The sequence below is a fragment of the Limanda limanda genome, chromosome 2 (assembly GCF_963576545.1).
Source record: "Limanda limanda chromosome 2, fLimLim1.1, whole genome shotgun sequence".
In the NCBI taxonomy this organism is placed as follows: domain Eukaryota; kingdom Metazoa; phylum Chordata; class Actinopteri; order Pleuronectiformes; family Pleuronectidae; genus Limanda; species Limanda limanda.
Genome location: NC_083637.1, coordinates 16,421,934 through 16,441,147, shown reverse-complemented (window position 1 = coordinate 16,441,147; position 19,214 = coordinate 16,421,934). Strand labels below are relative to the sequence as shown.

Here is a 19,214-nt window from a genome sequence, read left to right as displayed (position 1 = left end):
ATTCTTTTTTTCATAAAGTATAACAACTTTAAAGTGTGACCTGGTGATGTTAGCTCCGATTAAAGTTCAGAGGATTCAGATTTTCACATTACATTTCATTTAGCTGAATGTCTGAACATTACCGTATTTCTTTAATGTTGTGGATTAACCCTAACCCTTCCCTACAATTCTATCATGACAAAGAAGTAGGTCTTCCCAGCAACACCCCAACCCCCCCCCCCCAATATCTCCATTGTAAGTGTACAGAAGTCACTTCAGTCCTGCCTCTCCCAATTGCATACTTACTGCTCCTTTGCATGAACATAAGCATGTCATCATATTTTAACCGTGTACAAAAGACAGATTAGCGAGTAGGAAGCAGATGCTCGGTCTCATACCTGGCTGAATCCACAGAGATATTTTAAACACTTCATCCAAGTGCTTGTTGTGTACGCCTGGGATGTCCCAATGATGCTAACCTGGATAAGAGTATAAATAAACTGCTGCACAATAATTCAACTGGGAATTTTTCATTGCCTCTAGCAACACACTGTGGCTGGCTCTGTGCCTTTGCAGTTGGAGCCCAATTAATTTAGCACCTACTTACAAATTTCCATGTATTCCGACACTAACAATGCCGTTGTGAGACGGAACAGGGACATGCTAAACATCCTTGTGACATAAGCACTTTGTATTACATAAAACGATAGACATAGTTGTCTTCGTGAGATGAACACATGGTCGTCCCATTGCTGTTCTACTCATATAAGCACAGATAGATGCCTGAAAAGGGTGCAAAGGCCATATAAAGAAATATAAATACAAAACACCTGAAACATATGCCATTCCATATAATTTCCCTGAACAGTGACCCCAAAGAATACCGATATGCTTGTATGAATGCCAATAACATCAATATTAGGATGTGCTCTTGCCTGCAGCGTTTCTGCGCTGCACTAAGATCTGCTTGCTCTAGCTCTATGTCAAGTCCTAATAGTAGTATCACTCACACCCCAAACTCACAGTCCACCTATAATTGCTCCTCCAGAGTTCACTGTGTGTGTGACATGCCGCCCGAGCTTTGCCACAGCCCGTGTAAGGCGCTCCAAAGCATTTAACATGGAGGTGCCACTTCAACCCGCCCAACTCGCGCACAGACACCTGGCGGTACGAAGACACCTCGGGGTGGCAACATTTAACATGACGATGTTCAGCTCTTCGCCCTCCCTCACATCGGCGTCACCGGGCCTAATTTACTGTCCGGCCGACAAGCGTCTACACATTCAGTGTACTGTATGTCCTGTGGTGTTGCACCCACACGCACACGCATCACAGTTAAGACAGGTGGAAGGAACGAGAGGAGATAAAGAAACGTTTTCCTGGAACAAACTGGGACTGGTTTTGGAGTGTATTCTTTTATGGTTTCTCTGACAACATGGAGTACATCTTTTTGAAAGGAATCCTGGTGGTTTTGTTAACACAACACTGCACAACTGAAGGTAAGGTGGCACAATGCAAACAGGTTTTATTATCTATATGATGATATTTGTGTAAGAAGCCAAACAACATCATTTTATTTCATTTGCCTCTACATGTAATGTGCTTACAACTATATTTCATCTATTTTTGTATTCGAAATCAGTGAGTCAATGTAAAGAAACAATCACGAATGTAATAATGCAATCTTTGGATCTGCTCCCTGATTGGTCAATTTCATCAGTATCAATATAAACACACAGTACAAATCATTCAGGTTATTCTAGTGTTTACAAAGCCACAACCCACCAAAAAATGTTTAATACCTCCTTTCTAGGTCTGTCATCATCGTCGCAATCCTCCATGCTGGTCACCCACCAAGATGGCCAGACCTTACCCCAAGAATCAGAGTTGCCCCCTGCAGAAGTAGTGCCAGTAGTGGCCCCTCCGAGCCTTAGAGATGTGCAGCAAGCTGTGTTGGAGGCCTCGGAGCAGGTGGAGGGCCGTGGGGCAGAGGAAGTGCTGAAGGAGCTGCTGGAGAGGGTGGTGGAGGCAGCTATGGGGCAGGTGGAAGCAGGGAGCGAAGGGAAGGCGGATGAGGTAGCGGTGCAGGAAGTGGTTGAAGAGGATGCAACGTGGACTGAAAAAGAAAAGGCCGAAGCCGACATAGAGGCCAAGGTGGTGGAGCAGGCAGGGGGGAAGGAGCCGGAGGGTGAAGATAGGGGAATCCCGGGAGGGTATACCGATGTGGAAGAGGAGCAGGAGGTAGCAGAGGTGGATGCATTTGAAGAAGTAGCTGAGGAGGAGAAAGGGAATGCAGAGGATGAGGGTGAAACAGCAGCTGGGTCTGTGGAGGATACCATTACAGATGTAGAAACTGGAGAAACAGATGGAGTGGAGGTTATCAATGAGTCTCTGGACACTGAAGTCAGTCAGGGGGTTGCAGAGTCAGAAGAGACAGGAGAGGATTCAACTGTAGAGGAGACAGGGGCGGAGGACGACGCTGTGCAGGTTGTGTCGTCAGAAGAGAAAGTTGCAGCTGTAACTGAAGACGCAGAGGAAACTCCAGCCATCGTGGACGTGGCATCGGAGCCAGACGCAGAACAGGCGGGTCTGGAAGAGGCTGACCCTCACCTGGCTGTGGCTGATGTGGAGCAGGTAGCAGAGGTTTTGGGAACGGAAGAATCACTAGAGGGAGAAACTCAGGTAGAAAGTGATGTGTCAGTGCTGCCGTCTGATAATCACGAGACAGAGACCACAGATACTGTAATGCAGGAGGAGGAGGAGGAGGAGGAAGTGGTAGTGAAATACCAGTTGGTGGAGGAGACAGGAGCTATCGAAGAGGTAGAGACAGAAGGTGCAGATTTGGGGGAGGCGGCAGGAGGTGAAAGAGAGAGTGAAGTAAAGGAGGAATCTGTGGCGTTGGTTGATGAGGGGGATCAACTAGCGGGAGGAGAGGAGCAGGTCCCATCGGAGACGTCACATGGCGGCGAAACAGAGGATCAAGGTGAGATATGTATAATTGCTATATAATAAGACTTGCAACCTGTTGTGTTGGACTGAAACCAGGCACAAGGAAATAAGGCCTCAGTTTAGAGGCCTGGAACTGGAACCACGCCCCCTTGTAGGTCCACAATGTCTCACACTTCCTCAAATCATCTTGTCAACTTATCAACCATTTCATAAATGAGCTCCAAATGTAAGCTGCCCCTCTCATTTCACTTTCAGTACACCAGTAATTGAAGAGTATGTAACATATCTGTTTGTAAATTTAGTCCGAAAACCCTAAAAGTCCACTGGAATTTGCCTTTAAACATTCAGTCCAACACTCAGCAGCTTTGGTTGAGCTTGCATTGTTTCAATCTTAACCTACATCAAGTGAAGAAAGCTCTTAAATACAGATTATACCCTGCTTTAGTACATTTTACAAAAGTATTGGCTGCCAACACGCGTCCTAAAAGAGATTTTTCTACATCCAACATCAGTTGTTCCTGTTGTTTGGTTGGAAAGTGAACAGGGTCGAATGTTTTCAGTGTCAGAGAGGAGGTAAGTGGAGCAAATGTTATAACTCAGAATATATAACCACGAATATGAATGATTTATCAGTGGAAACTAAAACTCTCCAAAATTCAGCCAGATGATTATCGTGACACAAAATAACAAAAACTCTACAAACAGAGTTTGAATTACACAGTGGCCTTCAGGGGGAGCCCTATTTTCCAGTGGCACTAATAAACATGTATTCTCTTTGTGTGTCTCTCTCTATGGCGGCCAAGTCACTTCCCTGTCCTTTTCCGTGTGTCTGAGTAAAATGTTTGTTTTCTAACTTAACGATTTGCTATTCCAATGCCGTGGCCGCACCAACTAAGGGAAAAGAAGTTCAACAAGGTACAATAACAGGAATAGACACAGCATTGTGTTCATTGGTGGAGATATTCAAGATGTTCAAAATGGTATTTGAATGAGGGAAAAACACACTGCCATTTTAGTTCAGGAACCTGTAAAATGAACTATGATTCAGAACTACATATCTCAAAGCCTGTCAGCGGAGCAGTGCTCTTCTCACCTGCTACTCTGAGCTACAGCACATCTGTGCATTATTCTACATTCCATAGGTCCTCTCCACAAACCCTAAACCTTGGCCTCTTGGCTTCATTTTCATCTGTGTGTCACATACCACATGCTCCTCTTCTAGAAATCCTGGTGATCTCTGCCCCAGAGCCTGAAGCCTCCGTAGAGCCGAGCACCGAGATCCAGGCTCCCAACCCGAGCCCAGCCCTGGGCGGGGAGGAGACGGGGGAAAATACCCTCGGTGATGAGACATCCAACCATGACAATGAGATCATCACCCCTACCGATGACGTTCTGCCACACAACCCTGATGTTCCCCAACCGACGCTGGATAACACAGTGAAGGATGTTCTGACTGAACCCCCTCAGGCCGAAGTGGAGGAACCAGGGCAGACCCATGAGCTGGTGGAAGATTTAACTACAACCACAGGTAAAATGGAAAAAAAAGTTAATATACTGTGTCATTTTAAAAGTGTATCTTACATTATAGTACATATAATAACAGATTTCTGCAGCAAACACTTGGTGAGAGCCATAAAGGAAGGAGGATAAATCATTATTATGGTTCTGAAAACAAAGCAGATTGATGAGCTGATTTTGTTCCATTTGAATCCATCCGTTAGCCCATTGGCTGTAGCCTGATGTTTTATATTTTAGGAGCTTCCAGTGTAGAAACAAAACTCTGTGTTCCGCCAGTACACAGTAATATTCGGACTACTTTATTTCATCACACGAGTCGAATGCTGCTGCACACAAAACACAAACAGCGATACATGTTGTGGGAGTTTTAGGTCCAGACGACATTTTGGCTAATTTCTATTGACAGCTTTTGCATTTAAACTCCAGACCCCCAAAACCTCCTCCCTCACAGCAGAACCTCTTCATAACGTCTTCATTTGATTTGCTCTGACTGGTTGGTGACTAAGATATTATCTACCCAAGTAAAGTATTGCCATCATTCACTTTCTATGCCCAATGAGGATTCAGTCAGAGTACAGTTCCCTTATGTGCACAAGAGGAAGAGTTGATTCAGATGTCTTGATATATTACTGTACATTCACCTCTGAATCCAATGCCTTTCTTTTCTGCTCTTCGTTTGTCTTAATTCATTTATTTAGAGACGAGGGAGCTGGGCCTGGAGGCGTGGAAGATTGGAGCCATTTCTGCTGCAGTCCTCCTGGTTCTGGAGACCACAGTCATCGTTATCTATATCCTCAAATGTCGTAACAAAAACAAGTAGGTAGAGTTGGTCTCTGTGCGCTTTATCTACAGAAATAAGTTTTCCTTCAGCCCAAAGTACACTCCGATTATGCTTTATAAAGACTGTTCAACTTGAAACCAATATTACATCCTCATGCCTGCCATCCATTGTCATCATTTGGGAAGCTGTAGCTTCATAATACATCCAATAACCTCATACCAAAATAGATTTCCCATTAAAACTAATCTTAGTGTTCTGTAGCATGAGTTTGTGTCCTGGCTCCATCTTTGCAAAGCAGACTCTTTTCTTTTTTTTTATGAATAGAAATCAAAATAATACTTACTCTGCATTCACACTAGCACCAACCACATCCCAATGCTTCCTCTCTAATAGCTGGAATAAGCCATCTGATTGCTTGCTTTAGCACCAACAGAGCCACAATCACAGATGGGACTTATGGCAGTGCTGGTACATGATTGCTTCTGATGTTAGCCAAGCTGCAGCTCACATTTCTGCACTGATAGATGATGAAATGAGAAGACTGTGCTCCGTATTTCTCTCCGCCGTTATAAATAATGGTCTTCCATCAGTTATTTGCTCTGCTGGTTTTTATTATTTCTTCTACACGGCCCAGAGCAACAAGCAGTTAATTTGGGGAAGGGCTGTGGTAAGCAACAACAGTAATATCTGAGATGTTGTGTGTCATTTTGTGTGTGTGTGTGTGTGTGTGAGTGCAGCACCCCAGCTACTCAGCGGGCATGTGAGGAAGGGTGCGTAGAGACAGAGGCCGCTACAGGAGGGGACTGCAGTGACGACACACTGCCAGCAGGCAACGGGGACACTCAACAGTATGTTCACATTTCAAAAGATCTACATTGTGGTGATGTGTACAGGCACAGGCAGGGCATATACATACAGACATGTTTCACATAAAAAGAGAGGAAAATCCACATTTAAAAGCCTCCAGAGCAGCTTCACTGCTGTACTGGAGAGATAAAGGCTTTTTTCTTTTTAAGATATTCCCTCATTTTGGTTTTGAAGATGCTGAAGGGAAGCACCTCCCAACAATGTGGTATACAAATGTTCCAGAGGTGTTCAGATGAATGCAATAATATTATTTAAACTATTTCCAAGCAGATTGGCAGAGTGGAGGGAGCAAAAATAGAAACTTATTCAGGTGCTGATTATAAAATCGACTATTTCCAGAAATGTCTGTATGTGACTCACATATCTCGAGAACGATTCATCCTACTGGCTTCAAACTTGCTGTGTGTATTGTTAAGGGCCAAAAGAGGCGCAGTGTTGAGCTTGTTGCAAATTGGACCCACGATACCTTCAATATAAATGAACAGCTGACCAGCTCGCTGCACATTCACAACGCTACAACAAAAACATTTCTGGGTTCTATGTACTTCACTGAACTTTGACATTATGAACAGGTGAACAGCTCTTTAAGCAGCAGCCACCGGGTCCTGTGGACTGGCAGCTGTTCTTCACTGGCTGCGGCTCAGTTTCTGCAGGTCACTTCTACAGCTTCAGAGAGAAAAGCTGCAACCAGCATCACCACTGGTCAAACAAACAGCTCATTCAAAACAGGCAGGTTGAGAACAGGCAGGGCACTAGTTTAAACTGAATTTAGAAATCAGAGAAAACTTCTGATAAAGTACTGAAATGTCCTATAATTTTATAAAGCAGAGAAGATCTTATTATCGACCTTCCCCAGACAGAACAGCTTTGTAGCTTGTGTCTGATTAAAATAATTTTAAGGATTAATTTACATTAACTCTCTGTATGGCGTTTTTCCCTCACTCACACATTTTCCTCTTTACCTATAGTCTTATTTTTCAGCTACTGCCAAAGCGACTTCCACAGTGTCAGTCTCCCTGTCATTCACACTAGCAAGATATCAGATTTTCCCATTGTTAATGGACTAGATGTGGTGCGCTGACCTGGAAGCTTGTGGTTCAGAGGAACCACCAGTTGTGTGCTTCTCAGCTGATTCCCTCTGGGCTATTTTGTGCAAGTTATGTGCCGGTGGGGCGGCTCGCTTCGTCACATGAGCGCACGAGTCCCGTGAGCCCAGAGCCTTAATGGGTAATACCGCTATTTTTCCTAACCAGACTAGCGGGCTTGGATCAATAGCAAACCCAAAGGGGTGTGCGAGTATGGGGTGAAAGTCTGTGTGGGGAAAAAATAAGGGGAAAAAAGCTATAAGACAGATTTAAGAAAAAAAATAAAAGCATGTATGTGATTCAATGAGTGCACGTCTGTTGCTTGTGAGAGTGTGCAAGGCGCTGAGTGAAATCTGATGCGTGCCGAGCACAGAGGATAACAAAGCAGCACTGAATTATTTAAGAGTCGACAGAGTCATCTTGAAATGTGTCCTTGTTAAATGACTACAGATCAGCGATGACATCCAGTTGCTATTGGAAGATTGAATCTGTAAAACACTGCCAGTGAACTACTGAAGTCACTCCAGGAACGCTCTGTAAAAGTCACATCTTTAGCAGCGGGATCATCTGAATGATAAAAGGGCATTGGGGACTAGGAGGATGCCAGAAGCTGCTGTGCAAATCAAACGAATACAAGTGTATACAAACTGTGGAAGCCAAGAGAAACGCTACACACAAATAATACATATTTTGGAACCTGAAATGTTCCTATAGCCTTTTACTGATATGATATACGCTTCAAAAATCTAGGTAAATGCAGGTTGTGATGGAATACTTTTAAATGGTCTGTTTTGATATAGAGCTTTTCTAGTCTTGATGATCACTCACAGCGCCTTTACGGTGCAGTTTTGCCATCCACCCATTCACACACACATTCATACAGTGCATCTACGTATGTACTTTCTCGATCATACATCCACAGCAGGGGAAGCTGTGAGGGGCAATTTAGGGTTCCCTATCTTCAGTATGAGAACTGCCGACCTTATAATTAGTGGATGACCCGCTCTACCTCCAGCTGCCCCAAAACACAAAGCTCACACAGCATTTCAATTTGAATTTGTAGCAATCTGGTTTATAAAAGAAATTGTTCTGCAGAATTTACAATAGCTAAGTAGAGGATGTGGAATCACAAGGCAGGCCTGCATCTGACTTTGACCGCTGCACAGTCCTGAGGCAGGACAGCTGAACTTCGAAGCTGTTTAACATGCCTCTCTTCATATCTCCTTGGAAGCTGCTAATATGTAACCTCATTCATCACACGTTGCAGAGTAGAGGGGTGATGGGTTGAAATGGAGAGTACTGACTATGAAGCAGGACATTTCAAGTCAGGAAAAGTTAGTTAAAAGAATATAACTAGGATGGCATGCAGTGGAGCGCAAGCGTCGGCAAAGGCTCAATGGTCTCCTTATGAAAAGACAATTAAATTCCCTAGATCCAGGTTTTTAAATGGATTCGTAAAAAATGCACACACTCAAAATATCAGTCTCCTAAACATACCTTTTGTAGAAAAATGTCCAATCTGACAAAATAAGAATATAATTCCTGCGTCCTCAACACAATTAAGAGGTTTCTTCCCTGGGTCATGCCCCCAACCTGCCAACATTTGGAAATTGGTTCAGTCATTTTTGCATTACCCGGCTAACAAAGTATAAACGAATGCAGAAGAAAACATAACTTCCTTCCAAGAAGATAATCATACAAAATGGAATCTTTTATTTTCTACTATGCAATGTTTGTACCATAGCACAAACAATGGCAGGATGGATACCCTTCAGGTTGAATCAACGAGGGCGTTATAAAATGTATTCAGCGCTTTTTGATTTTTTTTACCCAGGACATAGTCACCTGCAATTAGTCAAAAATGTAAACTTCTCTATTTATATCTGGGTCTTTTATTCCCTCACAATCCGTTTCCTTCCACAACAGCTTATAAGCGTCTCCATCTGGTGCCGCACTCATTAGAACAACAATATCAGCGATTGCTTGCAGCGGCATATTAAGCAGCAGTGTGACAGCCATTAAATGAAAACACAACAAATTTAACAGTGCTTGAATTTTACTGGTACCTTAAGTGTCCCGGCAGAATGAGTCAGTCTTTGTTTTCATGTCAAAACAAAGGTTTTGTCCTCATTTGGTTTAAACTGCTCCTGCTGCACGTGGGGTCATTGATTATTTTCTGCAGAATATCCATTACTCTCTGCCCACATGCCTTCTGTCCTCTCTACCAGGATAGCAGCACTTGACCCGTCTGATGTGGCTTCAACCGTGGCCCAAAACAATGAGCTGCACAAAGAGGAGCAGGCGATAGCCATGTCCTCCTCCACAGAGGAGTCTGCCAACACTGGACCCGGACCCGGCTCCTCACAAGACCTCCGGACTTCCATCCTCTAGGGGTCTAACCGTTTGTCTGTTCCTTCTGTGTCTAAATAAAACCCCCAAAAGCCACTCTCCACCCCTGTACCCCATCCCAGTTTACCCAGTTTACCACCCTAAACCAACACAGACCGCCTTGGAATCCAACTGTAACGACTGTATATGTAACACGTTTGTATCTGGTGTGTATGTCGGTTTAAGTGAGCATATGTGTAAATTGAAAAATCTGTAACACGTTTGTCATGTGTGAATGTGAAAGGAAGTGTCTGATTAACAGGTGAGAAGGGATTTGTGAACGAGTGGAAGAGGAAGTGCGTGTTTAAATACTCTGCATGTATTTGAGTGTAAATGTAATAAAAAACTGTTCTGAGTCTCTTTTGACGTCGGTAGGCTACAATGACTTTGTTAAGAAATGTTGTACAAAGCTGTTAAAATCTGTGAACTGGGCAGCAGGCATGAACCATTTGACCCATTGTATCAGTAATTCAGTTCCATTTGATCCGAGTGCTTTGGCTGAACCGCACGGTGCCGCCTTTTCATGATTCAATTGAAGTTTAAAACTTGAGTTAAATTTGTATTCTGTGTAACCCCCGACCTTTGAATCATCATTTGTAATTTGAGTACCATAATAAAATGATAATGATGAACGTGCCATTTCTTGAATGAATGAATTTTCTCTGTAAGATATAATATGAAGTAAAGACGTAATTAATGACAAAAATGGACAATATAACGAGAGTTAAGTCATAATCTTATAAGTTGTAAAATTAAAAGAACAAAGTCAGAATTTAATGAGAAAACTATAATAGTGTCAAGCTGATGGTCTGACATTCCACTTCTTACATAACACGTGTTCCTGAAATTATGACTTTATTCTATTTAAATTATGACTTCATTCTTTTAATAATTTACAACTTTATTCTCGTAAAATATATTCCCTTTTTAGTGGCCCTATACCTCCACCGTAAGCATCAGCTTTTACTCAGCTGAAAGTCAGTAAACTCTCTCCAGTAAGACCTAAGAACGAATCCTCTCTCACAGTCGAGCCCTTTATTGTGAGTGACCACACAGACTGGCGTCGTTTGTGTTACGATCACAAGGCCTGCGAGTGAGTGCTGGAGAAAGCACTTGAACCCTCAAGTGTATTCATGTGTACTGTGTGTGCGTGTGTGTGTGTGTACCGTGGTTGTGTGACTGTGGGTGCTTACACAAGCTCCACAAAAGGTCGGATCATGCGCTCGATAGCTATTTAAGCCAAGAGATGGGGAGCGGGCCGACTCTTGGGGGGATACACTTCTGCAGACGGAGAGGAGCAGCATGCACAGTCAGAGGTAGGGGGGGCACACACTACACACACACAGCCTCTTCACAGCATGAACTGCAATGAGTTTCAGATATTAACGGTGCGAATAACTGATTATTTACCATTTATGAACTTAAAATGAACAAGCGGGCTATTGTATTGTAGAGTTATGAAAAGTTGTATTTCCGATCATATCTAGGAAACTGTGATAAAACATCGATGTTGCACTGGCTGAGTGTTATTATATTCTGAAAAGTATTTGATCATTCAGAAAATGCTTCATCTCATAACACATTCTTCTCTCGCGTTTTATTTTAATTGGTGACTCTACTTGGATGGTTTCTATGACTGTCTTATTGTAAAATAATTGCTCCTGAGAAATCAGTGGTCTCCACTCATTCATTCCTAATCGACAAGCTTCAAACGACGAGCAAATCCAAACCGCAAAACAGGTTGAAGCAGATCATCTCTTGTCATCTATTGTTAAAAGCCTTGTTTCTGAAGTTGGGCGAGTTGAAAGCTAATGGCTTTGTGAATTATGAATAACGAACCCGCGCCGCTCGCAGGGGTGTGCAAGAAGTGAAGATTTGGAATAATGATAAGACAAATGGGTTCAGGTAGAGAAGACAAACTGAGCGTGTTGTTCTTGGGTTTTATTGAAGTGTGAGTCTGCAGTATATTGAAGTAACAGCTACAAAGTAGAAACTCGGGTTAAAATCGGGTTATGAGACAAAGACACCTACCAGGGCTAGGTGTCTTTTATTACTCTGGAAATACTGCAGGTAGAGCCAGAAAGCAATTCATGAAACTGATTTTATTACTTTTATATTTATTTATGTATTATTTATTATTTTTATTTAATTTATTTAATTTATTTAATTTATTTAATTTATTTATTTCATAATTAATGTTTTATCGGCAATACTCTATAGGCCTTGTTCGTTCCAGGTTCAAAATGTGCACCAAGGTTCTTTCAATAAGTTTTCAATAAACGTTGAACCCTTCTTGCCCTTGACTTGTACCAATTTTTTAATTTCGGCCCACTGTGTATTTGAGTTTGACACCCCTGCCATAAGTGAACACAATGCTCCTAAATCACTTTCTTTCCCCTTCCTTCTCTCTGGATCTCAGCATGTGGAGAGCGGGTCTCCTGGTGGTGACCCTGTGTGCCGGCCTTGCGCTGGCCCAGTTCCCCCGGGAGTGCGTGACCCCCGAGGGGCTGCAGAGCGGCCAGTGCTGCCCGTCCCCTACAGGGGGGGCCGGGGACGAGTGCGGCTCCAGCACGGGGAGGGGGCAGTGCGTTTCCATTGCGGAAGACAACCGGCGCCACGGACCCCAGTATCCGTACGCAGGGCGGGACGACAGGGAGAGATGGCCGCTGAGGTTTTTCAACCGCACCTGCCAGTGCAGCGGGAATTTCAGCGGCTACAACTGCGGGGGGTGCCGACACGGGCTGACCGGACCGACCTGTGATCAGAGGATCTCTGTGGGTAAGAGGATGAACGGTGGCATATAAACTCAGCACTGCCAATTTAAAATGTCCACGTCTACGTCCTGCTTATGTAACCGGTCTCTTCTTGGTGTGATGGACTCTGTGTTGTGTCTTATAAATTGATGACCGGAACTTGTTCTTTTTATAACAGGATCTTTATTTCTTTATCTCTGTTCAGAATACAGCATAACAGAGAACTGGTCTGGTTTGTTATAAACGTCAGAGATGTAGTTATGACACTGCATAAATTATTAATTTTTTTAAGAAAATAACATAATTATTCATAAGCATGCAGTGTCATATCTTCATCTCTGACGTTTATAACAAACCAAACCGTTTAAAAATCGGTTGAAAATTGAGTAAGTACCACTACAACACAATGTTATGGGTGAGCGAGCTGCCTCTAGCAAGATGGCCGCCATGTGCAGACGTCCGGCTCCGTTGTCCGGCAACGCAGACGAGACATCTAGTCTTTATATATATCTATGGTTAAAACACTCTGAACTAACTTACGACTGAAAATTAACCATCAAAACATAAAGTACCTCAACTATTATAATCTTATAAAACACATGAAACATTCTTGACAACTTACAGATAACTTAAACTACGAACTTTACACATTAGTGTCGCGCTGTAAACCATACATACTGGTCTCAGTCAGTTCCAGAACATTCTGCTGAGGACCGGGAAAATAAAATACATGACCACCCGTGACCTATAGAGGGCACCAAACACATGTAAAACACCCAATACAAAATCAATGATTCCCAAAGCAGGAGGGATTCCTGGTTGAATGAAATAATACTTTTAATACCTGCTACCATAGATATATATAAACACTAGATGTCTCGTTCGACGGAGCCGGACGTCACCACATGGCGGCCGTCTTGCCAGAGTTTGCTCGCTCACCCATAACATTGTGTTGGTAGTGGTAAATAACCATAACTTGCTCAATTTTCAACCGATTTTGAAACGGTCTGGTTTGTTATAAATGTCAGAGATGTAGTGAGAGAGAGAGCAACCTCTGGCAAGATGGCCGCCATGTGGTGACGTCCGGCTCCGTTGGCCGGCAACGCGGACGAGACATCTAGTTTTTATATATAAATCTATACCTGCTACACTTAACCTTTTAAGATTTCACTGGGCCTCAAAATACCCCAGGCGAGGGAATAAAAGCCACATTTTATTGTTAGGGAGAGGAAAGTTTTTGTTCATTTTTAATAACACTGTCTTTTCACTCCTCTTCCTTCTGTTCTCTCCCAACTCGCAACTCCTCGACACCTTCTCTCCACTTCCTGTCTTCCTCTGTCTCATTAACCCAACTGCAGTGAGGAGGAATATCATGCAGATGAGCACGTCGGATAAGCAAGCATTCGTGAGCGCTCTGGACCAAGCTAAGAGGACTGTGCACCCTGACCTGGTCATCTGTACACGACGGTACAGAAGCATTTTAAGGGTCACATTATTGTAATTAATCTGTATATGCTTTGTCAGAATAAATATACAATGTTAAGGATGTGTAAAAAATGATTTAAGGCCTAATTTCAAAGGGAAATCGATCTACGCCAGTCTTTGCTCTTTTGGTACGACTGAGGAACGGAGAGCTGAGCTTTACGTATTTTTTTTTTTCTTATTTTTTTCTTTTTTCTTTCAATGTATTAACTTTTCATTGTATCCTCGGAACCATTGTAAATGAGGTTCTTATTCCTCAATGTGTTTTCCGAGGCTTAAATAAATAATCAATCACCCGAGGACCTGCAGGCTCTCCGTCTAGCCTGAGTCGGCGAGTTGAGAGCTCGGTAATATGGCTGAGGGTGAACCCACGCTGCGTTTTGGCAAATTATCAGTAAGATCTTAACATTTTTCTCATGGCAGCTTTCTTTTTAAGCTGAAGGTGGAAGAACAAATGAGTAAGAAGGAGTAAAGAGATTTATAATCTTTTAAGTAACAGCTCTTAAATAACCGCCTTCCAAAAGGAATTTGAAGTAGATTAACGTTTTGAGCAATTCTTAGCTGCAGGTAGGAGAACCATTTTAACATCCTTGATCAAAAAATGAAATGTCTCCTGTGTTAACGGCCACGCCCGGGTTATAGCTACACTCTGAATGAGGCTGTGTCCAGGAAACAGAGGGAATAAACAGCAGCAGTGTGTTGGATATAACAAACAAGGTGACACTTGCTGCTTCCCACCTTCCCCAGGTACCAGGAGGTGTTTGGGCCCGATGGCAACACCCCACAGTTTGAGAACATCACCATTTACAACTACTTTGTTTGGAGCCACTACTACTCCGTCAGCAAAACCTACCTGGGGCCGGGCCAGGCGAGCTTCGGAGGAGTGGACTTCTCCCACGAGGGCCCGGGTTTTGTCACCTGGCACCGTTTCCATCTGTTGCAACTGGAGAGAGACATGCAGGCGAGTACGGAGCGGGTAGGACGACGAAAGAGAGGGAAGAGAGGTATAGCTTGGGGGCTGATGGAGGGATGAAGGAAGGAAGGAGAAAAAGAAAGAGTTTGGGGATTTGAGGAGTGGGAAGCTATCCTAGAGGAGAAGGGAGGAACAGGGAGGAAGGAGAACAGAGAGCGGTGAAAGAGGAAAGTGCGGAGGAATGGTATTACAATGTGAAAAGGTGGTGATAAGGCACTTGAAACGTCTCTACACGTATCCTGCCACTAACACCCGCCTTTTTTCCTTTATTCCAACCACGCAGGACATGCTGGGCGACTCCACCTTCGCCCTGCCCTACTGGAACTTTGCCATCGGCGGCAGCGAGTGTGACATCTGCACAGACGACCTGATGGGAGCCCGGAGCTCTTTTGACATTAACTCCATCAGCACCAACTCGGTGTTCTCCCAGTGGAGGGTCATCTGCGAGAGCGTGGACGACTACGACTCGCTGGGCACCGTGTGCAACAGTAAGAGACCCCCCCCCTCACCGTCTCGCTCTCGGCGGGAAAGCGGCGTTGAAATACGGAGCAGTAGCCAGAGCTGCTTCAGAAAAGAGGGCAAGAGCTCATAAAGGGAACATGTAGAACAACAGCGGCTCTAAATAATACCACCAGCTGTTGTGCAGCGTTATTGCTAGCTTTTACTACGGTGTGTCTGAAACTACCGCTTGTTCAAACATCACCTTCTTAGCTGCAGAGGGCATCTTAAAAACATATATTTAATTCTGTGCCCCTCGTTTCTCTGCAGCAGATATCAGAACGTACAGCAGCTCGGCACAGTGGCGGAATTTAGGATTTTTCTAAATCAGTGGCCATAAAAAGGGCCAATTGTAGGAGCTACTTCATGCACAATTCCTGGTTCATCAAGAACCTTTTCCACTGGTAAAAACACCCCCACAAACATCTGGCTTTTGTCTTCAATGGGAATGGATACAATCTGCATTCATTCCCTGGTCAAATGACTCTGTATTAGACACGGGTCTTTATCAGCTCCGGCTCCGATCAGCAGTGATGGAAACGTGGGTTGAGCATAAATTTTGGAAACGGCGATGTGAGCGATCGCCTCAGTTGTTTGTGTATTTGTGAAATCGAACACAGCAAACTGGCAATGTCCTATTTAACGGGCTTATCAATGTTAAACAAAACCTGCATGTACTCGAAAATGTTGGTGTAAAAGAGGGAGAAGGAGCATGTTTTCAATTGTTTAACATTAGCTCTAAAGCTTTGAGGTAAGCTACACATTATTGAATATATGTCGAAAAATTGTTTACTTGTTCAAACACAAAAAATATTAACTCCTCATATTTAATGTTAGTATTGCCAGTAAGTGACTATTTTATTTATTTAGTCTACTGACCAAAGAGGGGCACCTCAGGGGTCTATCAGTTTTCATCCAGGGGCCAGTGCCCCCCCCCCCCTCCCCCGGATCCACCCCTGAATCCGCCTCTGCGCTAATTCCTCTGATGGATCAAGTGGTTTAAACTGGAATAAGAGACCTCTGTGTAGCACTGTAATAAGACCGACTTTAGATTTGCAGGGATTGGATCTAATTCCACACTGGCACAAGATTATGATTCTAAATCACTACTTTCCGTTCATTTTTTTTTGTCAAACACTTTAAAATCACGCAGTTCTTCCACCTGGAACTGTAAAAGAATGTCAATCTGCTTTCGCTGGGGCGCTCTCACTACAAACACGTGAACAAAGCACAAGGGGGGACGGGGGGGGACGGGGGGTTTCGAACAACTGCACATGTTTAAAAGAAAAAGCGGAAGAAATTCGGTAATGGGTAGAACATGTGAGTGGCCACTGTGCCGAGTGATCTGTCTCATTAATCCCCTTAGAGAGTCATGACAGGCCTGGGTATTTCCTGCGTCAACAAGCAACATCTCCTTAAATGGGTTAGGGTGTGTGTGTGTGTGTGTGTGTGTGTGTGTGTGTGTGTGTGTGTGTGTGTGTGTGTGTGTGTGTGTGTGTGTGTGTGAGTGTACATGAGTATGTGTGTGCGGGAGGGGGGTTGCCTCATTTGTGCATGTGCTTGTTAAAAAGAGGATTCTAGCAGTCGACTGGTTCTTTTGATCTGAGGGAATAGTCTTCAAACAGACAACTCTGTTATGTAGCCTTCTGTTTGTGTACGTGTGTGTGTGTGTGTGCGGGCGTGCGTGCATGCGTGCGTGGAGAGCGGAAGCACAGGAAATAAAAAAAAAGAGATCCTGCATGCATGAGAATGGAAATTACAAAAAGAGAACTCTCACAGAGCTCCCCCTCTCACTAATGTTGACTTTCAGTGAATAATTAAAAGAGAGAACTGCCATCCTGTCATGTTTAAGACCGATCAAACCAGTCTCGTCTCCCACACAGAATTAGAAAGTGGTTAATAAAACAACGTCTCTAATCTCTCCTTCCATTTCTGCGGGGACCTCTGGGAACAATCGGATTTACAATCCGATCGTCGCACTAAGCTAAAGGAATAAATCTAAAATTGATTGTTCGAGAGGTAATTATAGTTCTCCTCAGCTCGGGTTTTGTCCTTCCTCACGCAGACTCAGAAACCAGTCCCATCAGGAGGAACCCCGCGGGCAACGTGGCACGGCCCATGGTGCAGAGGTTGCCGGAGCCCAAGGACGTGCTGGACTGTCTGGAGCTCAACACCTTCGACACTCCGCCCTACTACTCCACCTCCTCTGAGAGCTTCAGGAACACCATCGAAGGTGCGTGCAGACAAGGGTCAGAACAGGATATGGTTACCGCAGTTGATATGGTTCATTGGGGTCTTAATGAAATGTCTGAAACATATTTTGGTCAAAATATCAAAAGGATCATTTAAAACAGCACGCTTTTTACCCTGTATTAAGCAGCCCTCCTCAGATTGACCTGTTTTGAGGGCCCGGGGAGCCGGTGGAGCCGGGCCGTGTAGAGAGACTATGACGTGTGTTCTGGTCGTAATCCCATTCAACGCCATCTAGCGTATCGTTTCTGACATAGAGAAACCACAACAAATCGCGGTAGTTGTTTTTATCCAGAGTTTTTGGGACGGTAGACATGCAAGATACCCAAATGAACGTGTAGAAGCACTACAAAAGTGGAATTTTCATAATATGACACCTTTAAGATTTAACATCCTGCCATCGAAACCAAGGGAGAGCTGTTCAGGCCTCAGCTCACAGTACAGCGTGACAGCACGAATACAAACACAAAGCCAGAAACAAACGCACACACATGCACAAGCTAGATCCTCCACCCACGTGCACATATGGTTCACTCCAACACAGCATTTGTTCGTCCTAATTTAGGTGAATTTTTTCTAGGCTACAGCGCCCCTCAGGGGATGTACGACCCGGTGGTGCGCAGCCTCCACAACCTGGCCCACCTCTTCCTCAACGGGACGGGCGGGCAGACTCACCTCTCGCCCAACGATCCCATCTTTGTCCTGCTGCACACCTTCACCGACGCTGTCTTCGATGAGTGGCTCCGCCGGCACGCACCAGGTACAATGCAGACTGAAAAGGAAACGGACACGGGAACATAAATCACTGTAAAGGATGAAAAGATGGATGATTCTTTCTCTCCTCGTGCTGCAGGTGAAGTAGTGTACCCCGAGGAGAACGCTCCTATCGGGCACAACCGCCGGTCCAACATGGTTCCCTTCTGGCCTCCTGTCACCAACGCTGAGATGTTTGTCGCTGCCCCAGAAAACCTGGGATACTCCTACGAGGTCCAGTGGCCAGGTGAGTTGCGTCACACAAAACACACAAAAACACCAGTTACCTCAAGTGACCTTCTTTTCTTTCCCGCCTCCTAGCTCAAGCTTACACCCTGTCCGAGGTCATCACCATAGCTGTCATTGGGGTAGTGCTGGTGGTGGCGGTGGTGGGCGGAGTCATCGCCTGTGCCGTGCGTGCCCGCTCCTACCGATCAGCCGAGGCTTTTGAGCCGCTGCTCGGAGAGACTTTCCGACGCTACTCAGAGGACGACCGGAGGTTGGACAAATCGCAGTCTGTCGTCTGAAACCATGCCTTTGTAGAGAGACCTTAACATTTGTTTCTTCTTCTTTTTTTTAAATACCCCGACTTCTTCTAATAAAGGTGAACTGGTTTCAGAGCCAGAGTCTGTGTGTGGGTTTTTGTATTTGCTTTAAGTTGTTGGGCTGGCAACAACAGAGGAGATCAGGCTGCAGCCAAGAGGTCAGATGGTCTGGAACACTTCAAGTATATATATTCACTGGTCAATTGAATTCACTTAAACTCATGACATTATTTGATAACTCTAAAAAAAATATTTTCATCCTTTGCTTTTACATATCCCAACTCGGTTATTCTGACACTTTCATGCAGATGGAAGTGAATAATGTGCTGTAGCAGGTCTTAATACGAGATGTTTTTGCTGCAGGCACACACGTGCTCGTCTGAAGCCTGAGGC

The 19,214-nt window shown here is 44.2% G+C and overlaps 2 protein-coding genes across 2 annotated transcripts; both read left to right on the top strand.

The window, feature by feature from the left end:
* Nucleotides 1-1,414: 1,414 nt before the first annotated feature.
* Nucleotides 1,415-9,570, top strand: si:dkeyp-118a3.2 (uncharacterized). Its single transcript, XM_061084807.1, has 5 exons — nt 1,415-1,478; nt 1,793-2,962; nt 4,151-4,456; nt 5,145-5,262; nt 9,408-9,570. Exons 1-5 carry the CDS (start codon nt 1,415-1,417, stop codon nt 9,568-9,570), a joined length of 1,821 nt encoding a protein of 606 aa, XP_060940790.1.
* Nucleotides 9,571-10,837: 1,267 nt separating this feature from the next.
* Nucleotides 10,838-18,803, top strand: tyrp1b (tyrosinase-related protein 1b). The gene is made up of 9 exons (XM_061092660.1): nt 10,838-10,883; nt 11,987-12,345; nt 13,679-13,787; nt 14,550-14,763; nt 15,059-15,263; nt 17,339-17,506; nt 18,104-18,283; nt 18,377-18,523; nt 18,598-18,803. The coding sequence occupies exons 1-9, from the start codon at nt 10,870-10,872 to the stop codon at nt 18,801-18,803; spliced, it is 1,602 nt and encodes a 533-aa protein (XP_060948643.1). The 5' UTR covers nt 10,838-10,869.
* The last annotated feature ends 411 nt before the right edge of the window (nt 18,804-19,214 follow it).